Source organism: Artemia sp. Qi Xiang Cuo, chromosome 16 (assembly GCF_049724085.1).
Source record: "Artemia sp. Qi Xiang Cuo chromosome 16, ASM4972408v1, whole genome shotgun sequence".
In the NCBI taxonomy this organism is placed as follows: Eukaryota; Metazoa; Arthropoda; class Branchiopoda; order Anostraca; family Artemiidae; genus Artemia; species Artemia sp. Qi Xiang Cuo.
This window is the reverse complement of record NC_142809.1, coordinates 10,107,147-10,134,444: the sequence shown is the minus strand read 5'-3', so window position 1 is coordinate 10,134,444 and position 27,298 is coordinate 10,107,147. Positions and strand designations below refer to the sequence as shown.

At 36.7% G+C, this 27,298-nt stretch overlaps 1 protein-coding gene across 1 annotated transcript in view; it reads left to right on the top strand.

Annotated features, from left to right (window-relative positions):
* Positions 1-27,298, top strand: part of LOC148942551 (MFS-type transporter SLC18B1-like) — a 139,752-nt gene that overhangs the window by 34,677 nt on the left and 77,777 nt on the right. The window contains exon 2 of the mRNA XM_089102241.1: positions 23,973-24,088. Coding sequence (XP_088958367.1) covers positions 23,973-24,088 — 116 coding nt within the window. The remainder of the gene's footprint in view (positions 1-23,972; positions 24,089-27,298) is intronic.

Genomic DNA, 27,298 nt, shown 5'->3' with positions numbered 1-27,298 from the left:
CCTTGGGCTTCTTCTTCTTCTACTGCTGTTTACAGTACGTGCCGGCTTTTTCCTTCTTTTCTTTCACAGGCGTGATGTCTTTCGTTTCTGACCTAAGTAGAGAATGATGAGTGATGCATAGTTTCTCGACCTTTTTAAACTTTTTCCATTTTGTTTTAATCTCTCGCCAAGGGTTCGCGCACTGCACCTAAGATTTTCCGTAGCACTTTTTTTAAAATCCTTGCCAGAGCCCCAATTGTATAGTGTAGAGGTTGCAAAATCTGTCGCAGCCGGTACAAGATATTTTCTAGCCACGGGTAGTGAAGAGCGAAACAGCTTAGCAAACCAACTGCCAAGATCATAGCCAGACATTGACGAGCGCCCTTTGTAATAGTCCATTCCATTGCCCTGGCGTCTTGGGCCAAGAGTATTAACATAGCAGTCAATATAAGGACAAATGAATACCAATTTTCGATTAGACATCTTGTTTTTGAATGATGGGACAAAAATTGCATGTAATCACAGCCAAACCAGTTGATATTGCTAGGGGATCCCCTAAGTCAATTCTTAGTGTTAACTGACTGAGTTCCAAATAGGAAGTGTTTACGGGAAAATACTGAAGATGCTTTATATTGTAAAGGTGAATATGTTCTTGATTGGTTTTTCGTTCAAGAACCCGTAGGAGGGGAACATTTGAATTATCAGCCCGGGATGTTTCCACAAATGAAGCGTAGAGAAATATATATGTGTCCGTGGAGAAGGCAGGCGGGTAGTCTGCAAAAATGAAATTAGTGTTTCCAGCACTCTTACCGTTGATTATATTGACCTTAAAGCCAAGAACATCCTTTAGATTATCATTGAGAATAACCTTTTCATTGGCAATAGGTGAACTAATGTAGATCTTGCCCTTCTACTTTGAATAGTTGAGATAAAAAGCTCCTTTTTTATGAGCGGAAATTCTTTTATTAATGGAACGACATAAATCATTCATACAGGGGAGTTCCTCGTAGGGTAATTCAATATATGAATAATCCATCCAATTGATTTTTTGAATTTGTTCTTGATCACCTGAGGGTGGTGTTTGCCAATCATAGGGTCTAATTTTTATTTCATATTTACGATACTTTCTCAGGATGGCGTAGGTATTTTTGAGAAAACAGTTGATAAGAGCCATTTAATACTTTCTATTGTTGTGAAATTTGATGGTGGGGGAAAGTTTCGTCAATAACTCAATTGTTCTATTCAAGTCATTGTAGAGAGGATCAGAAACATTGGACATGAAAGTCACATAGAAATCATTGGACATTGTTAATTTCTTCAGCACTGACCCAAGAATCAAAATCAAAGTTGTATCCTAGCCAGCAAACAAGCAACTGTCTCTTGCCCCTACGAGTACGACTCTAATATCTTTTCAATTTCGCTAGTGTTTCTAACTTTTTGCATTTCATATTCATAAAAACTGCCGAGAATGTCGTCATCTTAGGTTTCTCACAGTTGATTTGTTGGCAGCTTGATGTCTAGAATATTTAAAACTCTAAAAATTGTGGTGTTCTACAGGTAATTCTTCATTTCCGTTAATTAGGTGCCTCTTGCAAGGTAAGCAGTATCGCCAAAAGGGGGTTTCTTTTTCTTCACATTTTTTTCTTTTTCACTAGAGTGTTATTTAGCTGTAACACAAAATTCTCTATCACTGCAATAAGAGTTCTAAGAAGTTGAGTTGTATAAGGATCGATGAAGTCGTTAGTTTTATATATGCATGATTTTATCTAAATCATGAATAAAAGCAGGTGTATTTTTCAGCGTACAATATCTTAAAATTAATAGACGAATCGTTCTTATCAATCGTTCAGCCAATGCAGCCTTTATTGGGCTCTATGATAAAGTGTTGTATTATATTTCAATAGAACCTTTTGCACATGGGGATTAACAAATTCGCTACCACGATCTGATTGAATTTTTCTATAGCAATCCTGTTCAAGAATACTTTCTAAAGCCTGAGCAGCTTCAACACCTCTCTTTGACCGCAATGGGATGGCATAGACATAGCGACTAAAAACACTGATTGCCACTAGAATATATTTGTAGGGTGCATTGTGACGCCGTTGAATCGCGTCTAGAGTTAAAAGATCAGTTTGCATTATATGCAGAGGGAAAAAGGCTTTAGTTTGTCGATACTGTTTGCCATGAAGCCTACGATTCCGATGCAGTGTGTAACTCGGTTCATTCTGTAGATACTCTTTTGATTTTCTTAATGTGCTGCCAGAGGCAACTTTAGAAAGCGTTTTGGGGAAACTTAGACCTCCCGCTTCACCAATATTTTCATAGACATGTTTCAGAACTTCAACCATTTTGAACGCAAACACGTAGTGTAATGTCCACTCCCCCTGTTCACTTTGGAGGAGAAACTAACTCATATTTGACTTTGAATAGCAGCCACAAGTTTAATAATATCTTTGCTGCTGCTGCTGCTGCTTTTATTGTTCAAAATTGAATTGTATTCTTTTTCAAATGGTGTTAGTGTTGACGTTTTCTAGGTGCTACATTCTCTTAGTTTCTTTAGAATTTGCTTACAGCCAACAATACTTTTGGGAAAGTTTGATGCATTTAGAAAGGCGTATAGATTATTGTCAAATGATAAAAGTCCTTTACGATTCGTCACAATATCACAAATTAAATCAACTAGATTATAACTTTTTCCCTGAATTATAATTCTTTTCCCTGCGCTATCGACTTGAACGTGATGATCACTAGCAGTTTCCAACATGAGATATGATAATACTCTTTTACTCTGTTCTCGATAGGTCACTGGCAATAGGTTTCCAATTGTTGTCACTATAGAATTCAATTCCTTCTCCTTTGATTGCACTGCTGCTGCAGAATCTTGAGGAGATGTTCCCTGTTTAGAGGGATCTGTGATAACAGCAGGTCTCTCAAGATAAGGTCCATGTTTATCCACACTTCGCAATGCATCTTGAAGTAAAAGCAGTTTTTTTGTCATCGGCAATATTCTCATCATTAATGAATTTGCTTAGATTGTCTTCAAAATGTTCGACGGGCGAGAGGACAAGTTCAAATGGTGTCAATTTATAGGGTTTAGCAGTTCTCTAGAGAAAACTGTTTACAAGTCCTGCAATTATTGGCAGTAAAGTTTAAAAAGCTACCGCCCGCGTGAAGGAGACGTTTTCTTTTAAAAAATTTTCCCTTGTTTTTGCAAGCCAAGGCGCGTACAGTGGAACGATGTTGCTTTGACTGTTGTCTAAACACCTTCTGACAAGGGTACATTGCCCTCAGTTAAATTTAAACAAAGTTCAGATATTAGATTAATGAAATCATTGTCAATACCATGTTTGAGTATGGCCTTCCTGAGTGGAGGTTTTGAAGTGCCTAAAACGGAAAATAAATGCCGTTGGTTGCGTAGTTTCTTCAGTGTCATAATGGCAACTAATAACTTTTTCTACTGTTTACCGGAAGATATACTGTAATTTCTTTGTCGAAAATGTCGGTGACTACACGTAGATCCTCTGGTGTGCTCTGATTAAGATGTAGCAAAATGTAGCCGTAGGGCTTATTTGTCGCCTGAGTGTACGCTAACAGCAGAAATTTGGAGGCACCGGGATATATTTGCTTATTGAGAGTTATTAGCGAGCTAGAATCACGAACAACTCGGTAGATAATATAGATGGTGTAATTCAAAGCAAGGGTTCTCATACATTTGCTGTGATGAAACAGATTGTGTAGAACTCGGGCTATGGAAATCTGTTCATGATGAGAGCAAACAGTGAACAGCTGTAGCATTTCCTGTGAGAACTGTTCAATGGATTCAGCCAAATCATCAATAATCAGCCACGAGTTTGGTTCAATACTATTGAAAACATCAAGTACCCGTATGAATTGTATTGGTATGGGTGTGGCAATGGCTTTTATTTTATCGAAGGACTCTTGCCAAGTACTAGAGCAATAATACATTTTCTTTGATTTTTCCGAAAACATTTTATTATAATTTTGAATTTGTTTAGCCAAAAGTTTTATTTTTCCTGACATTGGTGGACCACACAGACGCGACCTGAAGGATGTTTTAAATTAATACATACTACTGCTGTTAACAACTGTCAGACTACAACTAACCGTAAACCCTACTTATCCAATGAATAAGTAGTAGTAATTTTCCCATAGATATATCTACGTTAACAAGAACAACAACAAAAACAATATTTCATTCATTTATTCGACATGAAAACTCTATTTTGTTCAACATGAACAACATAAAAAAAACACTTGTTCAGCAAGAACAAAAACTCTATGTTCAAACATTATTGACATAAAAAAAAAATTTTGTCCATCAACAATAACACTATTTGTACAACACTAACACTTATTGTCATAAAAAAAACACTTTTTGTCCATCAACAATAACACTATTTGTACAACACTAACACTTATTGTCATAAAAAAAACACTTTTTGTTCAGCAAGAACACACATTTTTGTGCACACACACACACTATTTGTACAGCAACAACACTTTTTTTTTGTACAACATGAACATGAACATGAACTTTAAAAAATAGCACAGTTGAACATTATGAATTTAAAAGATCCCTCCACCCCCCGGGGAGCCGTGGGGCAAAAGGCCGGCCACGGGCGGGACCCCCCACCCCCCAGGAGCCTCGGGGTGAAAGCCGGCAACGGCCAGAACCCCCCCCCCTGGGCTGTGGGGCTGGAGGCCGGCCGCGGGTGGGGCCCCCCCCCCCCGGGAGCCGCGGGGCCGAAAGCCGGCCGCAGGCAGGACCCCCACACCCCCCGGGATCTAAACAGCATACAATAGTCGTCGTCACTGCTGCTGCTGGTACAGGTTGGGTTAGGTTATAAAAGGTTTAGGGTCGAGGTTAGCTTGGGTTAGAGCATTCATTTTAATTTATCCAGACCAAGTTGATTGCGATAGTCTATGCATTCAACCCGGTCTGAAATACGGTAGTGGCCATGAGGCAGTACACTTACACCATTCTCGAACACAAACACTTTGTTAGATATACATGACATTGCATTCTTTTCCACTCTTACAGTATAATTTTTATACTGTAGAGAGCGAATTGCAAGCAGTTGTGCTCTCGGCACTAGGCTACTTTCTACACAGTCTTTGTACACACTCATGTTGAAATTGCTCTTTACAAAATGTATAGGCACCCCTCTACACAACTGCTTTACAAATCTATTATGTGTTTCCACGCAATAAACTTTAGGACCCGGGAACACCCCCCTGGATATTAAATCACTCCCCATCTCTGATTTTAACATTAGTAGTTGGTTGGGGGCTTGACTTTTAACCAACTCGGGGTATAGGGACGGATTCCAGTTAGTGAAATCCATCCGCGAGCTGATGTGTTCCCCATTTTCTAAATCCCCCAATAAATCCCCGGTTTTAAGTTTTAACAGCAGAGAATCTGTATCCCCATAGTAAACTTGAACTTCTCCCTCCCTTGGCCAGTGCACCTTGCACACATTGTAAAAAAACGACAACATGAGCTTTTTGGAAATTTCAGGTACCTTCAACTACCTCCTGCTTTATTCTTGTTCAGTACTACATTTCTCTTTTTCCTGTGTGGAAGAACCATGCCAGCCTCTATGCTCGTGAACGTTGTAAAATTGGGGTCACCAATAATTCGTGCACACTCTTGAGGGTCAGTAATGACGTCGCAACGAGATCTATTCCGTACGCTTTAACACATTTTGCCAAACGCTGAATTTACAATGAGTTTTTACATTTCCTTCTCGACTTTGGTGTTTGCCCGAGAGCATGTATCAACAAAAGTGTCGATAAACGTCTTTAAGTATGGTTTTTGACTGAATTGCAGGACCCTATGTATTTTGGTGATCTTGAAACCATTGTTCACCATCCAGTGCAAAAGCACATGATGAACAACGATATTCTCTTTAGGGTCCAGATCTGCAATCAGTTTTTGCTTAGAGGGGGTCCAGTGCATCCCCATATCCTCAACCAATGATTGATTGTAGGGGATCAGTGAGTCACTGGTCGATTGATACAGGGAAAAACAAAATCTCTGACTGAATCATGAAGCGCCAATGGAATGTGACCATCAATTTCATTGAACCATCCTTGTGGCCCATTGTCCTTCACTGTGTTAATGTCGGGGAGCTCACAAGGATTCTCAAGCCATTTGTAGTTCCCACACGGCAAAGAGTAGTGAGACATTACCGAGGGGTACAATGAGTTCATGTCCAAGAACACTGCATTTGATTTTGCACCGGTGTTGTTTTGTCCACTTGGATCGGTTTTCAAAACCCGATCCCCATGAAAAACATACCCACCCCTCATTGATCTTTCTACAAAAAGGTGTTGATCCACATCAGTTATTAAGCCTATTTCCTCCCTACAAAATTTTAAAATAAATTCCAAAACCAAATGTGGCGTGGAAAAAAAAATGCTTTATCTAGTCCAAACTCTGAATAGATTTGGTCTGTGTTCTTGCAGACAATATCTAACAGAGTTAAAACGTCACTGGCTAAGTACAGTCTACAATAATCCCACCCATTTTTACAATTCCCCTTAGACCACACCTTCTTGGCAAATTGATATTCCTCGGCTGTGCATTCACTGTTGGTGAGTGAATTATAGAAAGCTTCAATTAGAGGTAGTTTCACCTCCCTTAAGCGAGCGCCAGAACAGTAATAGTCGACTGCATATACACCTTTACAGGTCAATAGTTCATACATTTCACTGTCTGGAAAGTGTTGTTTAAGCAAAGGAAAGCTATCAAAATTATCACTTTTCTGCACTTTAATCAATTGAATCAATGCCTTGGGAAAAAAACTAAAAGAATCTAAAAACCATGATTTTATTCCAGCACGCATGCTCCTTATTTACTACCTGCCATTTCAACTCGAGAAGCACTAGCTTCTCTGCAGATTTGGGAATGATGTTATAGGTAAATGAATTATTTACCCATGGAGTATCTACTCCCCCTCCCTTCCTTTGCATACGTGCCAATGCCGGTAAAATAAATTTTAAATCATAATTTGAATTATGAATAAAAACTGGAATAAAAAACTGCTGGCTAACGTTTCAGCTGCATGATTGATGTGCTATCCCTCCAAAAATTACTACCCCCAGAGGATATTTCCTGCCACAAGTGATTATGATCTCTGACGCTCCCCTTACCTCTTCTTTTTCCTTGAGTCCCCTTCCCCTTACCCTCTCTTTAAACTCTCGTTTACAAACCCAACATATTTTTTTATTTTCAATAGCAAGACAATCCTCTGCGGACAGCACCATAGGGTAATGCGTATTTCTCAAACGAGAAATAGCGCCATTAGCTGTGCCAATTAATTTAGTCAGTGCCTTGACCATACACTCCCTCATCCAACGTTTCAACTATTTCTAACAACTGCATAGTGTTAGAACTGTCTCTTTGCGCGTGGGCGTAGGAGACTGCAATAGCTTGATGTTCTTTGATTCAGTTTGAAAATCGAAGATCGTTCACTTCCACTAACTTCGCTTTACAATCCAAAGAAATTTTATTGTTCTGGAGGAGGGTGTTTTGAAAATTTTTAAAACGTAAAATGGCCCTCTCCCCTGAAACCTTTTCCACTGACTGGTAGCCATGCCGTCTACAATGCTTCAGATGATCCCGTAGTTTTATATCGCTACGAAATTGTGACAGGCATGTTGGACAGTAGAAACGTCACCCCTAGATCCTTACCCCCTCCCAAAACTCTACTAATGTCTGTAATTGGGTTGAAATGGCCAATTACATTGGGTTCACTAGGTGGTGTGTACAACAACCATACCCAGTGCTTCAACAATTCAATCGACGGGCCTCTTAGTGGGAACACCACCCCCTTCTTTTTAGAACGATCCCCATCTTCAAATTCAGTTTCATACTGAACCACAGTAACGCCGATATTTAAATGGGCATTGGCCCTTTCTAAAATATCAATAGACCTGAGCGTTACTGGGTATCTCCCCTCTAAACAAGTGAAATCTACAATGGGAAAATCGGACCCCTCCTTCCCATGTACAGCCCAGTGATCTAAATTCGTCTTGGTAGCATCACGTGCAAGAGGCTCAAATGCTGATACGAGGAAAGCGTACTTGAAACATTTTTAATATGTTTCAAAAAAGATTCGCTGGACACCTTGACAACCTACTAAATCAGAATTATATTTTAAAACTGTATCCCTCTCAGACCCCCCGCCCCCTCTTCAAATAAAATATATATTAAATTTACATAAATTAACTCATAAATTTTCAACAAATAAAAATACAAACCCGCTCCCATTTCCGTTATAATTCTCGAGATGCGTAACAATATGGCCTATCCACTCTGAAAAAACACCCTCAAAATTCTGTAAATGTGGATAGACCACTCGTTTCTCGGTGTGTATATAGTGATGATAAACCTCACTTTTTCCCTCATTTAAATAAAACACCTTTAAAACAATAGAAACCTTAATTGAATCCATACCTCCTCCCCCCCCCACAACTGAATTTGGTTTTCTAGTAGTGCACGAATTCTATCTACATATTCATGAACAATTTCTACAGGGTCAAACACAAAATTACCACCCAAAAGCGAATTAAAAGGGTCTCCAAAAGTTGCAGTGCAGACAACTATCATATTTAAAATTGTATTTGAGAGTTGAAACTAAGGGAATGATGTAAATTGGATATTACCCTCCCCCTCCTCCTCCTCAGGTATATAATCACCACCCCCTCCCCCACATTGTTTTATAGTAGAGTCATGGGACGCCACTTCAGTTGTTTGAAGTGGAAGTATGTAATCAGTGGTGGGAGGGTTCCCAGTTCATTCATTTGTAAAATCATTTAAAAGCTGTAATGCGTTTGGAATTAGCAAAGGTAAGTCCCCCTGCTCAACTGCGCTATAATCAACATTAAAAAAATCAGCTAAAAAATTGTCAATGTTATCAGGAATTTCATTAATGATACCTTGCCAAGACATTTGATTGTCACAAAGCTCCACAGGTGCGTCTTCTTCTCCAACTGACGAGCAGGGGGGAGATTGCGAATAAGGATCCAGAACAACCTATAAATGAAAAATAGCTTATTTTCAAAGTGCCTAAATCATCCCTATTTTTAAAAAATTAGATTATTATTTAAAAACGCGCTTAATAGCATTTAGTTCCCTACTCTATATATTCTGAAAGTTCCAACTTAATACAATCTAAAAGATGACATAGAAGGTTTAGATTTTGTTCAAACAACCCATCAAAAAAAATTTCATATTAATACTCTTTATCTGATTTGAAAAAAAATCGCGGTCTTTACTTGATAGCCTATCCCTTTCTGGCCATATATAACTCTTTCCGATAGAAAATTGTTTTTAAATAAAAGCAGTTTATAACGCAAAGATTTTGCTATGAGGAAATTATGATCGGAATATAGTGCCTTTTTTGGCTTCACTACGAGAATTCAGCAGACTGAATGTATACAATAATTGACCTGATTTAAAAGGGGGAACGCTATATTTCCTTTAGGAGAAAAATATCTCTGACACGCTTTTACTGTGATGAAATGAAAGGTTTACTTCTAGGCCCCTTAAAACTATAATATTCTAGCGAAAAATAGCATTTTGAGATAAAAAGACTCTCTAATAGTAAACTAGAAATTAGCTAAAAATATTATTATGAGGTTGAAAAATAGCGAAGATGCCTACAGTGGGCAGAGAAAATAGGAAAGATTAAAAAAAGAGCGGTTTCTTTGACAGGTAAAAAAATACATTATATTTAGATATCTCTGGGGGGGGTGCAGAGAAATTTAAAACAAGGGGTGTGGGATTATAGAGAAAATAACATTTTAATATCTCTGACACACTTTTACAGTGTTTAAAAATAGTGAAAAGAAAAGGTTAAGAAAAACATTGGAAGAAATAGATAGATATTTCTATAACAAGGTAAAATTGCTTACATTTTTAGATCTCGGCTGCAGTTGAGTTTCAGATGGACTGGGTAAAGCATGATGGGGGGCGGACGGGCCGGAGACGTTATGTTCTTGTGCAGATTGGGCTGCGGCTTTTGCAGTGGGGCCAGTGACGGTACAGACTTGTGCAGTTGAGCCAACGATGTCACGGGCTTGCACAGATGAGACAACAGGGTTCTCCATCCTTATGGCCCATTGTCTTTTTGGTTTTTGCCCAGACTGCATAGGGGCTGGCACTGTTGGGGCAGCCTGACCCTCCCACGCTCTCTTTTCAGGTGGAGGTGCATATTCTTCATAATTGTCCTTAAAAAGAAGACAAAATTGAGTATTGAAATAATTTTTCACTTTTTTACAGAAGGAAAATTAGTACCCCCCAACCCCCTAACCATAATTTTGTCTAGAAAGCATTTATCGTAAAGAAGCCCCCACCCCTAAACCAAAAAAGCAAAGCGAAAAGTAAAATTTGACGAGAAATATACTATGCTTGGAAATCATATGTTTTTATTGCACATCTAGTGAAAAAAAATAAAAGTTGACAATCACTAATTCGTAGCCTTAGGACAGAAATCATTGTTTCTATTTTTACCATTTTGAAATTTTTTTTAAATGTTCCAGTCTATAGGTTTTAAAATAGAAAAATAGATTGCTAACATATAGCTTATAGGCCTAAAATTTACGATCTTAGACGTAAATGCTATTCAATTTACACATAATAAAGTCATGTACCTTTTTCTTAGAAATCCCAGCCCCTTACTTTTCACGCGAAGAAATAGTTTGTTTTCACTTTACAATGAAGGTGTTAGAAGCGAGGCAATGCAACCCTAACCCCCCGCCCCATATAAACACTGAGTACTCAAAATGGAAAATGAATATTACATGAAACTGACATCCATCCCCTCTTAACAATACCCCCCTCCCCACTTTTTACAGAAGAAAGCCCCTCTCTCTCTTCAGTAAAGCAAAAGTAAAATTTGCGATGAAGAAGCTATGATGTTAATTTGATCAAAAAGTATCCTTTTTTCCAGTGAAAACTTTTGACTAAGCCGCTAACGTAAGGATTAAGAAACAGGATGTACTATAAAAGGATGGCAGTAATTATCAGCTACTTAAAACTTCACGGAAATGCTTAAGTCAAACCAGAGTGGCTTAATAGCTAAGGGATTGACAGAAAGTTGGCTATCAAAAGGAGAGTTCAAAAACACAGTTATTTCTATTGGAAGAATTAAAGTCGTAAACAGAGGGGGGGAGAGAGGGGGGGTTTACGTGGTAAAAGGAACATATTTTAAGCTTTCTAGCGAGTATAAACAATGTATAGTGAACTTTGTATTGTGTGGGGGGGGATGGAGAATTTGAATTTACTGGAGGGTGACTATGTAAAATTAATTTATTTGAAACTAAACTATGAAAATTTACTAAACAGAACTCACATTGTTAATCATTGCAGATGAAGCTTCAAGGTCGATAATATCCAATGTTTTATACATTGTGTCACAGAACTTTCTGATTGTTCAATCACAACGCATGTCGTTTATATACTAAATCTCACGGGCGAATTGTGTTTTAATGGGAAACCATTTTTAACCGACTCCCTGATTCGTTTAGATGAAGATGTAACCGACTCCCTGATTGGCTTGAAAGGAGACACGTGATCCTGTTTCCCTTATCGGATCAAAACATTCTCCCCACCGATTATGTAAATCAATTTCTCTGAAATTCAATTGTCCTAGTCGAGTCCTAGATCAATACATCTCTTCCCCACCGATTATGTAAATCAAGTTCTCGGAAATTCACTTCCCCCCTCTAGTCCTAGATCAATACATCTCTTCCTCACCGATTATGCAAATCAAGTTCTCGGAAATTCACTTCCCCCTCGAGTCCTAGATCAATACATTCCCCATCGATTATGTAAATCACCCCCAGTGTCATTACACCTAGACAAACAACAACAAATCAATTGACCTTGATCTCCATTAGACTCGATCAATAATCCTTGAATAAATTATGTCCCGTCGGCGTTAGAATAAATTGTAGATGGCAGCAGTGGTGTCGTTCCGGGCTGGTATCCCCTTTTCTACTTTCATGATCCATACTACATTTTTTTTTTTTTTATCAAAGGCATTTTTAATATCATAACTCGTTATCCTGTACTTAATTTCTTTTTTTCCTTTCGACTTCCTGCTAATATTATTACGTCTCTTCTATTAGCCAATACATCTGCTGTTTTACGGTTTTCTAGTCCTCCTCTTTGGCGTACACTTAGTATGGATGGTAGCACCTTTTTTAGACGGTTTGCTAATACTTTGGACATAATTTTGTAATCACAATCTGTGATATTAACTGGCTTCCAGTCGTTGAGGTCTTCTGGGCTACCTTTTTTCGGCAATAATTTCATCATCCCTAAGAAATGCATCTTGATATCATTGTTATTTAATAATTCATTAAAAATATCTGTCAGATGTTCTGCGATTTTTTCGACAGGTGTGTTATAAAATTCGTAAGGTATTCCATCAAGTCTTTGTGTTTTATTGTTATCCGTCTCTATTGCAGCTTTTTTTTATTTCTTCTTTTGTTAATTTAGTCGTTAGTATATTATTTTCTTCCTCTGTCACTTGATTATATTCAATGTTCTGAAAGAATTCGTCCACTCTCTCCTTTTCTTTTTCTGTCTCTCTTATAAATACATTCTTGAAGAAGGATTTCACTTCTTCCATGATATCTTCCATTTTCTCAGTTATTTCCCCATTTTTCTTTTTAACTCTTTTAAGATTAGTTTCTTCTACTAGCTTCTTCTCCTTGCAAATAAGTATTGTTGTTAGTTGTTCATTCCTTATCTGGTCCTCGCATTTTGCTCTTATCCCATAGGCTTCTGCCTTCTTTTGTTCTATTTCTCTTATTTCTAAGAGAGCCTCTAAGTATTCCTTATTTGATTTTCTCTCTTCATTCATCACTCTTTTTAGTTCATAAGGCATTCTATACAAAAATATCCGATACTCATTACTAGTTTTTGATAATTCTAGTGAAATTGTCTTTTCACATTTGTGGCACATACGAATAAAATGGCGAGAAAATATTACTAACTTTATTTATAGTATCCACTGACACTTCTTAGTCAATTTACAGACTAGAATCCCACTTCTACGTCCTTTTCGTGAAAGTATTCCAATCTGCTTGATACTTATGGGAAAAATACACTTGGGCTAGGGAAAAAAGGGGAGGGATTTCTTAGAGGTAAAAGCCGATTCTAAGTCCCATCTGTTTCCACAGGATAACTCCTAGATTCACCTTAAGCTTGATAAGCATACAGCTATAGTCAAACCAAAGTCTTCAAAGAGATTTTCGATCACAAGCTTCGTTTTTTAGTTATGCTTAGGGCTTCGAAGTGTCAAAAATTGGCTTATTATGTGTTTTTGGGATCATATCTTCAATTTTTGCGGCTTTGTAATATCGTTGTGCCGCCAACTACCCCTCCGCCTCTCTAAGAATTTTCAGGAAAGTTTGACTTCCTATTTGTTGTACAAAAAGTGTACAAAAATAATCCACAATCTTGTCCAGAGTTAATAATTTTTTTTAATCTATTAATTTATAATTAATTCAATTTTGTCAGCAAGCTATTACTTGATTCAAATAACAATTTAGAAAATATTATCGAAAATTCCTTTTGAGTGATGTTACCTTTATTTGATACAGCAAAAGAAGAGTGGCCAGCTTGAGGGCAAGGAATTATTCTTATGCTATTCCTTCCGAGAAAACAGAATGGACCAACAGATTAAAATCGCTTAGCTTAAGGAGGCAAGCTGTAATTATGTCAGATAGCACATGTTGAAGTCCTGTTGGCTGCTTAAAAAAATTGGCCTACTTGATTTTTGCTCTCACTTGTAATTGGACCTGACCTGTCAAATGAGGGTTAAATCTTAAGCAAGCTGAAGTTTCTCTTCCAATTTTGATTTCAAATTATTATGTATCTGTGCTTTATTTATTAAATATAGATCTATTCATGCATATATTTAATCAATATAAATATATAAACTAAATTAGAGTAGATCTTAAGAATAAATATTAGGTAAAATCCGTCTAAAACTACAAATGAAGCATTAAAACATCGTTTTGACTCGTATATTTTAATGATTTTGGTTTTATTTTAATTTCTCCTTGCTTGTAACAATGAATTTTTTTCTCCGTAGGAACCAAAGATTACAGAAGAGTTACTATTATGTTCATGTATTTTTCTACAAATTTTCACTATTTCGGCACGTGTTTTACAAATTTTTAAATATTAGAGTAGAATTAAGACCTACAGTCAGAGACGCCCGCCCCCGAAACTTAGCCCGATTACTTCAAACAACTACAAGAATATACCCATGATAGCAACATACATCTCCAGGTGGCATTGGGTCTAGATAACCGTGAAGGAGCATCATTCCCACTAAACCAGGAAGATTATGTGTTATGCGTGACCCAGTCACCCCGGGAGAAATTGAAGATTCACTTAACAAAATACGAGGTGATTCAGCTCCCGGGCCCGATGGAATTCCTATGAAGATCTTCTAAACATTTTGAACTGTTATTTTACTTTTTTTGGCCTCATTATTTAGCCTCTGAATTTTAAAGAAGGCCATAATTTTAAAGAAAGCCAATGACCTGGAGAACCTCGCTTATTTTCCCACTTTATAAGAAATATAATCCCGCTACACATAATAACTATAGACCAATAAGCCTCCTAAACAGGGCTGGAATAGTTCTGGAAAAAGTTATAAATAGGCTGGGAATGTGGATAGAAGAGAAAAAAATCTTGCAAGAAGAACAAGGTAGGTTTTGACCAGGCTATTCTACAGTTGATAGAGTTTTTGTTATTAATTCTCTCGTAGAAAAATATTGTAAAGGTAAAGGAAAGTTATACGTGGCTTTAATTGATTTGAAATCAGCATTTGATAGTGTAGATCGTGATTTATTGTTTAATGTTTTGTTAAAGCTAGGCCTACCAATCCCTTTTATACAAATTCTATTATCTATGTATTCATTGAATAAAAGTTTTGTGAAAGTTGTTAGGAAGGGAATATCTCAGCTATTTTTCTCGAAAAAGGGGCATGCGCCAAGGAAGTACACTTTCGCCAAAATTATTTGCTATGTTTTATTAATGATATGGTTCTGTATTTCCAACAAAGATGGACACCTACTCTCCGACTGGGAAATCGGAATATGTCAATGCTACTATTTGCAAACGACATTATATTACAGGCAAAGACAAAGAATGACTTGCAGACTCTCTTGAATGTCCTTGAAAAATATTTGCAAGAGAAGAAACTAGAGGTGAATGTCACGAAATCCCAAATCATAATTTTTAGGAAAAAACCATTGGAATTAGTACCACAATTTTTATTGAACAGAAAAGTGCTGGAAGTGAAGGAAAAAGCCAAATACTTAGGTTTCATCCTTTGCCGAAATAGAAAATGGACGAGTCATATTACAACAATGGGAAAGAAAGGAAGAAATGCATTTTTTGGAATATATAGAAGCACACTAACATCAGAAATAAGTGAATTAAGCCTCCACAAATATATATTTAATACTAAAATTATGCCTATCCTACATTACGGATCAGAAATATGGGGATATCAGCCGGCAAAGCAACTATAAACCCTTCAACTTCAATATTATAAGTGAGTTTTTGGCTTACAGAAAACAACACATACGTTAGTATTAAAAGATGATCTTGGTATATTTAACCTGAAATTGAAAAGATACACCCAAATCATCAAATTTTTGGTTAAGATTCCTCAAACTTCCCCAGACTAGACTTGCTCGAGCAGCAAATGAGTAGTCAAAAGCGATTGGAGGACAAATACCCTCCCCCCATGCCCATCATTCCCCCAAACACTCCCGATCAACATTTTTAAATAGCCATTTCGTTGAACGTAGTTGAAGGGTCCGGAAATTATGTGTTTGAGTATGACAACCCCCCCATAGCCCTCACGGCTAAGGTTGTAAGCTATGCCTTGGAGGCATAGAATGTCTTATAGAAAGTGATGTCCTAAAAATTCAAAAAGAGCTATTTCAATTGGAAATTGAGAGGGCTATTGCCCTTTTTAATAGTCGAAAGTAATTGGAGGGAGAATTACCACCCCTCCCCCACGCCCATCATTTTTTCCAAACATTTCCGATCAACATTTTGATATGGCATAACAACAAGTTATGCCCTTGGGGCATAAAAGTTTTTTATAGAAAGTTTTGTCGTAAAAGCTTCAAAAAGGGCTCATTCGATTGGAAATTGAGAGGACTAGTGCCTTTTTTATTAATTGAAAGTGATCAGAGGGTATATTTCCCTCTCCACGTCTGTCATTTCCGCAATCACTTCCAATCAAAATTTTTATATAGGCATTTTGTTAAGCCTACCAGAAAGGTCTGGAACCTATGTCTTTGAGGATAACAAATCCCCCCAGCCCTCAGGGCAAGGGCTGTAAGTTATGCCCTGGGGACTTATTGGGTTTTATAGAAAGTGTGGTCATATTTTCTTTGAATGGGGCTCATTGCATTGGTAATCAGACGCTCCAGTGCTCTTTTTAAGTGTCAAAGTGATCAGGGGGCAGCTACCTCTCCCCTTTACAAACATGTCGTATTGTCCTGAAATGTGTCTAATAGAAATTTTGAGATAGCTAGTCTATTCAAACTAGTCTAAATATCGTATAACAAGGCTTTTGGGGTTGAAAAAACCCCGAGAGATTAAGGGCAAGGGTTGTAAGTTATCCCTAGGGGGTATTCAAGGTTTTTATGGAAAGGATGGTTATTTAACTTCAGAAGAGGCTCAGTCTTTCTCCCTAAAAAAGAGTATGTCAATATAAAACGAACAGAAATTAATCCAAAAAAACTTTTTGCACAAAATAAGTTTTTTTAAACAGAAAAGTAAAGAACTCCATTAAACCAAAAATGAACAAAAATAGAATCAAATAATCTACCAAGCATACAACAGCCAAAAATCAATATCAATAAATAAATGAAACACAAGACAGACAGAAAGTAAAATAAGTCAAACTCAAAACGAGCAAAAGTTAATCTGAGTAGGGTTCTAAGCCCTATGCTTTCTAAAAGCCAGAATATAATTTGTATTTTACTGAAAAAATTTTTTTAAATGTTTTCACTTTTACAACTTTAAGAAATCAAAAATTGATTAAGATTTTAAGGAAGAAATATCAGCATATGTATATTAAACTGACCAGGCACATTTTTCCAGTAAATTCATTTGAATTTTTTTCAGTAAAGTACAAATTATATTCTGACTTTTAGAAAGCATAGGGATTAGAACCCTACTCAAAATTAATTTCTGCTAGTATGGAACAGATTCAAAATGTCCAAAGTTGTTCAATGACATTAATAATGTATAATAATATATGTAACCTATTTTTACGTTAATATTCCACATGTTGTTACTTCAATAAAAATATTTTATCCATTACTTTGTTATGTGACCATTGTTTTAGTTTCATCATTTGGTAAAAGCCCTTTCACCATTATCATATTCAATTCAATTCAAACTTTATATTTCCTCCAAATACGAAGAATAATAAATAAAAAAAAAAAAAAAAAAAAAAAACAAAAAAAAAAACCGCTAATCAACAGGCCAAAAAATTCTTTTAAACTATATAACAACAAATGCGCAAAAGCCTTCAATCAAAATTAACACTTCATTCAATAAATTATAAATTAACACATAAAATTAACACTTCACAAATTAACACTTCATTCAATAATTAATAAATAAATATAAAAAAATTAAGTTTCATGCGCAGCTTTATATGAATTGTGAGACAAAAGAGGTAACTTCGATAAAAATTTCTTTTGCTTTGTCTCCAAAGCATCAACAGGGTTTTTTATTTTATATGTATTCATTAAAAAAGTATTTGATTCAGATTTAGAAAAGCTACAATGGAACTTAGCAAAATAAAAAAATGTGTTTTTTACATGCGGAATATTACTAATTCTAAAAAACGGGAGAAGCGATGAAAAAACTAAAATCTGAGGCAAAGCGACAGTATTATATACCCGAGCTAGTGATTTCCGAGAAAAAAGATCGCGAAGACAAATTACTGCCCCGAAACTAGACGCTATTCTACTTTTAACTGCTTTAGAAATAGAAGATCGGCATAGAGCTAAAGTTGGTCCATAAGGCACACCAAGATATAAAAAAGATTCCAAAGGTTTTAAAATATTATCATAAAAACAAACAGAAATTTCTGAGTTAACGATATCATTAGCCTTAGGACCAAGAATTAAAAACTGACACTTTTCAGGGCGAAAACAAAGTCCATGCTCACTAAAACCCTTTGCTAAAAATTCTACATTTGTTGAAGTGACTGAAGTGATCGACTCAAAAGGAGTAAATCATCTGCATAAGCAATCCACAGACAGAACATAGCCTTTACCATAAATAAAAGTCAACTGAATTTGATCAATAGCCCCTAAACAGTAATATTGAAAATCCAAGAGAAATAATGCTCCCTTGCCTCAGCCCCCTACATAACTTAACATTATAATCACTAAAGTGATTCTTCCACTTAATACGAATACGATAGGAGCCATACCAATTTTTTTAAACCAAAACAACTGATAGTGGGACATTATTCTTCAGAAGCGCAGTCATAGCCCAAGAATGGATAATTGAATCATACGCCGCCGCAAAATCTAACGCAAGTGTATAAACTCTATCCCAATGCTTACAAAAGGATGTTATTCTTGAAAGGAGGGTATGAGCAAAATCCATTCTTAGCCACTTACGGAACCCAATTTGATTCAGGCCTTGGTTACAAGACTCCAGATACTTTAATAAAACTAACTCAAAAACTTTGCTAATATGGCATGAAACAGTAATCGGCCTGTAATCAGAACATCGATTCGTATTCCCTCCTTTTTTTGAAAGGGGTAAAGTGGTAGCACGAAAAAAGCTAGTTGGAAGAACTCCAGAAGAAAGAATAGTAGGAAAAAGAGTAGCGAGAAGAAGGATTGCTTTGGGGGATGCCCATTGTATATAGTTTGAATGTATACTATCATGATCAAAAGAATGCTTACTTTTTAGAGCTTTAATCGCTTTCGTTACCTCTTCAACAGAAACAGATATTTTACTATTTGGGCGGGGCTTTGAAATTTCTTCCGATAATAAGGAGTCAAGCCGTGATTCAACTGCCGCATCACCGGGTGAAAAAACATGATTATAATGAGTTATCCAATCATCTAGTTTCAGAGAATTATTAGAATCTGGTGAATAATTATTATTGCGACGTCTAGAATTAAACAAACTCCAAGGCTCATTCTTATCACTAGTAATCCTTGAACCAATTTCATCTTTTATAATTTCATTATGAAACGCAACTCAGCCCGAAAAACTCGTTTAGTTAATTTCATACCATCATAAAATGGTCCAGATCGCGGTTTTCCCGTGCAATTCCAAAGGTAACAAGCTTGAGATGCATTCTTTTGGCTTTGCTTTAAAATCGGGTTAAGAATCCAACCTAAAAAACGAGATCCACAACGGAAAGAATCAGTCGTAAATACTTTATTAGCCCCAACTTTTAAACTATGAACAATTTCAAGGTAAAATAAATCAATATCAATTTGATCAACTTCCTTAGAATAATTTACAACTATTTTAGCTAAAAGAGCATCTGATTCTTCATGATATTTGCATACTTTTTCCCGATCCCAGATCATTTTATTTACAATTTGACTAGAACGATGGATAATTTTAAAAGATGGAATTTGCATATTTAAATGAAAAGAAAGGTAAAAATGGTCATTAATAGGCTTATCCAACCAAACATGAACAGGCCGTGGCAATAACGCTGCGTCTGAAACAAACACATGGTGTAGATTAGAGTAAGAACGAGAATTATGGACACACGTAAAATCCGTATCTTTTGAATCTATAGCGAAAACCGAAAACAAAGATAAAAGAGCGGAAGAGCGGACATCAGAAATAGCAAGGTTGCAGTTCTCCGCAAATAAACCACTGGAAATCTGCTGGAACTTTCACCACCAATCGCGATATGTCTAAACATGCAAAATTGAAATCAAATCCGAATCAATAGTATGATAATTTGTTGGTAAATAGCACGAGATAACGATAATCCCTGGGATTCGAACAGCAACAAAATAACGATTAACAGCAAACACTGAAACTGGAATATTCTCTCGAATAAATATGCAAACGCCTCCAGCTGGGCGTCCGCCTCTAGGCGCAGCTGGAGAGATAAAAGACTTAAACTGCTGTGACAGGCTCGAAAGAAGACTAGTAGAGTGGTCCAGAAGGTGATGCTCCTGCAGACACAAAATGTCGAGATCGCGCAGCATAGACTGCAATACATGTTGTTTATCACCAAATCCATTCAGATTCAGAGATATAGTCTTTGCACTAATCATTTTTTATTCTTTGCAACTTTTTCGGTCAATCGTTTGCAGCGAAAGCTAAATCCAGTATGCTCATGAGATCCACAATGGAAGCAACAAGGTTCATTCTGGCAAGGGTTGTTCCGAGATTGAGAGTGTCCACCACCAAGACACTTGAGACAACATTCCACGCTAGAGCAGCCCAGCGATATGTGCTCTAGTGACCCTAATTTGTAGCACATTCGCGGTAAAAACTTTTAATCAGTAAGCCGGAAATGTTCATAGCCAGTGTGAATCCCATGACGCAAATAATGAGACTCAGCCGTCACCAAACGGAAGTATACACGATATGATTTCGAAACACCAATGCGCTGTATCTTTTCGATACCTTGGTTAGAAGCACAAACACTGTCTGGATCGATCGGGAAGTCCAGTCGTGATAATAAACTGACAATTCTCTATTTGCGAACCTCAGTTTTACAAACCTTTTCATTCAAACAGGCTTTTAAGTTTTCGGTGTTTTGTCTTTTCGTATGAATGACCCATTTCGGTTGCTGGGATCCTGAATCCTTAGAAAGTAAAATTCACACTATCATCAGCTCCATCCAACGACTTCAGAAAAGCTTCACGCTTTAAGGTATCATCACAATTTTGTGGCGGTGAATCTACTACAAGACCCACTGTTTCTGACTCGCTATTCAGCGGAGACCAAGATTTATCCTTAAGTTTTTCTTTATTTATGCAGCTCAACATCTCGCTCTTTACTCCGTCACAACACTCTTTCACCACAGCAGGAGTCTCCGCTACCTTACTTGTGACGTAATCAAGTTTATCAATGATGCTAAAAAGATGCCAGTCCCAGGTTTGAATGGCCCAGCTAAAGTGATCATTTTGATCCGTATGTATCGCAGGTATTGCATCACTTGCAGTCATGACAAATTTCAGATTTTGCAAGCGAGGGGTTGCATCCTCAGAAATAAGGATGTCTAAAATATCCTGCGACAGGCTTTACTTAGCAGAAGGACCGCGACGTGCAAGGAGTTTATGCGTGGGATTCACTAGAGATATTAGGAGACTTCTAGCTTGATCAAGATGATCAGTAGAATAGAAGTTTGCACACGCAGATATACAAGAGACGGACGAAATTCCTGAATGTAGACAGTGCCGGAAAAAGCTTAAAACTGGTGAATAAACAAGAATCTCTGAAGGAGGCAGGATCTGCGGGGAAGCAGGTTTATCAACAAATTTCTCTCACCAGTCCGAGCACTGATGTATTATAATACTGTCTTTCTCAATGCTCTGAAGAATTTCACAGCGGTTATGGCATAGGCGACCACAACACCCAGCAGATGTGTTGCAAATAACTGTTTCTCTGGTTGTGAGAGTGAAGCTTTCTTTGCAAACTTTGCATCCTGTTTTGTATAACTTTTCAGAAGCCACGGCAGCTATTAATCAAATAGTAATAATAACATATAAATATCAACTTGGTGCTATGTGCTAATGAAATGGAAGGGGGCTACCCCAAACCACTACCCCGCCTTCGCCTGAGTAAACCTATTACCAGATAAAATATCTGCTTACGGAAGGTGTTTTCCTCGGCGATCGTATATCAAAAAAAAAAAACAGTTCATAAACGCTCACAGTCTATCACTGCGTATCGCACCAAAATTCATTTCATTTCACATAGCACCCTTCTTCGCGCAATTTTATTTGCTGTAATTTATTTCAACCTTAATCCTTATTCCAAACTAAGTCACTGAATTAAATTCAAGCTCAAGCAGTGAATTAATGAATATCGAGGATCTACGTTAAGTTCAAGTCAATTCACCAAAAGTCCCATGGTTCATTTAAGTTCACTTAGCGTGGCCCACCAAGGTAAGTGAACCTAAATGAACTTAATTTTTAGCTTGTCTCTCTCTGTGTCTGACTCTGTGTGATTGTAGGCAGTTTTTGTCGGTCTCTCTTTCTCTCTTTCTCTGTCTCTCGCTCTCTCTCTCTCTATTTTTTATGTCTGACTCAGTGTGATTGCAGGTGATTTTGTCTCTCGCTTTCACTATGCCTGTGTGTCTGAGTGGGTGTTTGCACGTTTTCCGTGTATCACTCTGTGGGATTGCAGGTACTTTTGTCTGTCTTTTTCACTATGCCTGTGTGTCTAAGCGGGTGTTTGTATGTTTCCATGTCTGACTCTGTGCTATTGTTGGTGCATTTTTGTCTCTCTCTCACTATGCCTGTTTTTCTGAGCGGGATGTTTGCATGTTTTGGGTGTCTGACTCTGTGTGATTGATGGTGTTTTTGTCTCTCTCTCACTAGGCCTGTGTGTCTGAGTGGATGTTTCCATGTTTCCTTGTCTGACTCTGTATGACTTTAAGTGTTTTTGTCTAGCTCTCTCTCTCTCTCTCTCTCTCTCTCTCTCTCTCTCTCTCTCTCTCTCTCTCTCTCTCTTTCTCTCTCTCTCACTGAGCCTGTATGTCTGAGCGGGTGTTTGCAGGTTTCCAAGTCTGACTCTGTATGATTGTAGGTGTTTTTGTCTCTCTCTCTCTCTCTGTCGATATGCCTGTTTGTCTGAGCAGGTGTTCGCATATTTCTGTATCTGACTGGGTGACTGTAGGTGTTTTATCTCTCTCTCTCTCTCTCAGTATGCCTGAGTGTCTGAGCGGGTATTTACATGTTTCCGTGTCAGACTCTGTGTTATTGTAGGTGTTCTTGTCTCTCTCTCACTATGCCTGTGTCTCTGAGTGAATGTTTTCCATGTCAGACTCTATTTGATTGTTGGTGTTTTTTGTCACTCTCTCACTATGCTTGTGTGTCTGAATGGAGTGTTTGCATGTTTTCTGTGTTTGATTTAGTGTTATTGTTGGTGTTTTTGTCTGTCTCTCTTTCACTATGCCTGTGTGTGTCTGGGCTGGTGTTTGCTTGTTTCCCATGTTTGACTTTGTGTGATTGTTTGTGCTTTTATCTCTTCTCTCACTATGCATGTGTGTCTGAGGGGGTGTTTGCTTGTTTCCTGAGTCTGACTGTGTAATTGTCGGTGTTTTTGTCTCTCTCTCTCTTCTTATGCATGTGTGTCTCAGCGGGTATTTGTATATACCCTTATCTGACTCTGTGTTATATTAGGTGTTTTTGTCTCTCTCTCTCTCTCTCTCTCTCTCTCTCTCTCTCTCTCTCTCTCTCTCTCTCTCTGTCTCTCTTCCACTGTGCCTGTGTATCTGAGTGGGTGTTTGCATGTTTTCCGTGTCTGACTGTGTGATTGTGTTTGCTTTTGTCTCTCACTCTCACTATGCCTGGGTGTCTGATTGTGGTGTTTGCATGTTTCCCTGCCTAAGTCTGTGTGATTGTAGGTATTTTTGTCTTTTTCTCTCTCTTTCTCTCTCTCTATGCCTGTGTGTTTGATCAGGTGTTTGCATGCTGCCGTTTCTGACTCTGTGTGATTGTAAATGTTTTGTTTCTCTCTGTCACTATGCCTTTGTGTCCGAGCATGTGTTTGAAAGTTTTCATGCCTGACTCTGTTCTGATTGTAATTTTTTCCTCTCTCTCTCTCACTCTCTCTCTCTCTCTCTCTCTCTCTCTCTCTCTCTCTCACTCTCTCTCTCTCTCTCTCTCTCTCTCTCTCTCTCTCTTTCCCCAATCTTTACTCCAAACAAAAATTTGAAAGAAACTCATTATTTTAGTTTTGGTTTTACAAGTTCTGAAAGTTCCTGGGATTTTGTTGGCAGCATGCACAATTGTGGTGTCTGCTATTTCAACTGGTTTTATTGTGGCCACTCTTGAGCCGCATTTGAGACAGGTAAGTGATCGAATATCGTATCTGAATATTAAATTTAATAAACAATGCAAAAAATACGGTAGGGATTGTAAAGAGCCAGTGAAGAAAAGTAACAAGGCAGATAGGCCAAAAACATAGGCTTAAGAATAATCTTCAAGCATTACAATCAAGTTTTCAGCTTTTTTTTTCTTCAAGGTTATCAATATGAATTTTACTTGTTCAGAAAGTTTCCATGATTTTCTTAGGGTAGAGGGGAGTAGGAGGATAGATTCATGTGTCCGTGGTCTCAAAAATCAACAATGAAAGCTATATAACCAATAATGAAGGTGATTAAAGAAGGCAATGAGGATGACGGTAAAAACTGGTCTGCATGGCAGTATTGGATTGCACTATGTTCAACAAAAAAATGGGGTAATGAATAGTTCTTGATCTTATTTTTAATTCTAACAGGGATATTGTTTGGGAAAGCCATGGAAGAATCAGGAGTGCCAATAGGGAAGGGTACAATTCCCCTGAGTTTACATCATAAATTCTTTGTTCCCTCCCCCTAGATTATGAAAAATACATTTTCTTAGTATTTTATTGAAATAAAAATTGAAAAAAGTGACATTAGTGCCCCTCTCCCAATCTCTTAGAAAAAAATTATTATTTTGTTCAGTTTTTGAAAATTCAAACTATGCAACTCTTTGCTCATATGCTTCTTCAGTAATTCTCACCTGTTAACTGTAACTATTTTTGATATGGGTTTTCAGATGTGCATTCTGAGTTAAAATATTTAACATAAAGTTTTAATCATATATTTAGAGTAACTTTTTAATCAGTTGAAGCAAATAAAATGCCAAGTTTGAAGTAAATCAAATTTATATGGAAATAGTTTGATTCTTTAACCAAATTTGTGCTCGATTTGGATTCTGTGATCCCAGAAAAAGTAAGAAAAAGCTGCTGTTTTTCAATTTTTCTCATATAATTTGTATTGAAAAATAGATTTATTTAACTGGAGTCACCTTATAACATTATTACTAATTTATGCTGTTTGCTTCGAAGCAAAACAGCGTTATCTATAATAATTCTCACTAGCGGATTCTAGAGTGCGTTCATATTATGATATATATATATATATATATATATATATATATATATATATATATATATATATATATATATATATATATATATATATATATATATATATATATATATATATATATATATATATATATATATATATATATATGTATATATATATATATTATATATATATATATATATATATATATATATATATATATATATATATATATATATATATATATATATATATATATACATATATATACATTCTTAGACCACACTGGCTATACATGACAAACGAAACTCAGAGAAGAGAGAAAGTAACAAAATGAAAAATAAAATCAAAAAGGGTTAAAAAACGAGTATTTTGTCAGCCAGCGAACCATGAAGAAGACAAAATATAAGCAAATATTTCGACAAGGACCTCCGCCAAGTCGTCCTCAGTGCTAAACAAAAACAAAAAAGAGAAGAAAAAAAAAAACGAGAATCTAACCTTTCGAAGTTTCCTGTACAAAGACAGAATAGACACTGAATAAAAAACCAGGCAGGAATCAATGAAAATGAAATTTACCAAGATGATTGTGTAAGGATCTTTCGTCTTGCATTAATTTTGGCTGGTCTACAATTTTGGTTTTCATTAGATATGCAAATAGGTTCTTTTAAGTTTTTTCGGGTGAAAATATTGATTGAGTCCTGCAAGATTAAACTGTCGTAAATTGGGCTTAATGAAATATCTCCAGTATCTCTATTTATTGCTAAATTTTGGTTCATATATTTTTTTTATCTCAATTACCTCCTTAAAAGTTTGTGGTACGCCATTAACAGTTGATATTAAAGTTGCCTCGTCAAACAGAACTAGATGGGTCGGGTTTACGAAAATATGCGAAGCCAATGCCGAATCAAAGTTGTCATTGTTATTTTTTAATCTCAGGGACTTGTCTATTGAAATTTTGTGCTCATGCAAACGCTCACCTAGTTGATGATGGGTCCTACCAATGTAAAACTTTCCACAAGAACACGGGATTCTGTAGACACCACTACCCAGTACAGGGTCTTTTTTATCCTTTCCTGAGTTAAAAAAAATGTTCAACCTTTTGTTCGGCTCTGAAAGAAACAGAAAGATTATGTTTATTTAAAATTTTTCTAAGTCTATCGCCAAGTTTCGGGATGTATGGTAAAACGATGAAAGTTTTTTCTCAATTGCCGGTGTAACTGAATCTAGGGGGACAAGCTCCCTATTTTTTTCTTTTATCTTTTTTAATCGTCTATCTATTATAATTTCAATGAGTTTGATTGGGTAACAATTGCAGAAAAGAATATCCTTGACATGATTTAGTTCAGAAGTTATATTATTACGGGAACACATTTTCAAAAATCTGTCGACTCAAGAGAGTATTACCCCTCTTTTTACAGAAGGAGGGTGGTGGGAAGAGAAATGTAGATATCGATCATTATGAGTCGGCTTTCTATATATAGAAAATTCAAGACCAGGATTAGTTTTTATAATCAGAACATCCAAGAAAGGCAGCTTACCTGAATCTTCGAGTTCCTTTGTGAACTGGAGATTCGAATCATAAGAGTCCAAATGTGCAAAAGAATCTCTTAGAGGGTTTTGTCCATGTTCCCATATAGACGAAATATCATCAACAAAACGACCTCAGATTGAGTGTTTTAACTGGAAACTATTCAAAGCAGACTGTTCTATGAAAGCCATGTAAAAATTTGTCAAATAAGGAGACAAGACAGTGCCCATGGATAAGCCCATTATTTGAAGGTAAAATTTGTTTCGGAATTTAAAATACGAGGAATATTTGTTGCAAAGACGGACAAGGGTCATTATTGTATCAATTTCCAGAGTTTTGTAATCCGACCAAGCTGAATTTTCCTCTAATTTTCTTTGTAAAGCCTGCTCACACTTATGAACATCGCATGAAGTGTACATAGAAACTGCATCAAAACTAGATAAAACGGTATTTGCTGTTGTATTTTGATTTTTTAACTTCTCAACAAGATCTATGAAATTTTTTAATAGAATTTATGTGTGCTTAAAAGAGGCTTAAAAATTGTGGCTAAAAAACTTCCTATACCCGTAGCTGGAGAACTATAACATGCTACAATTGGACGTGACGGAATATCTTTCTTATGGATTTTAGGCAGACC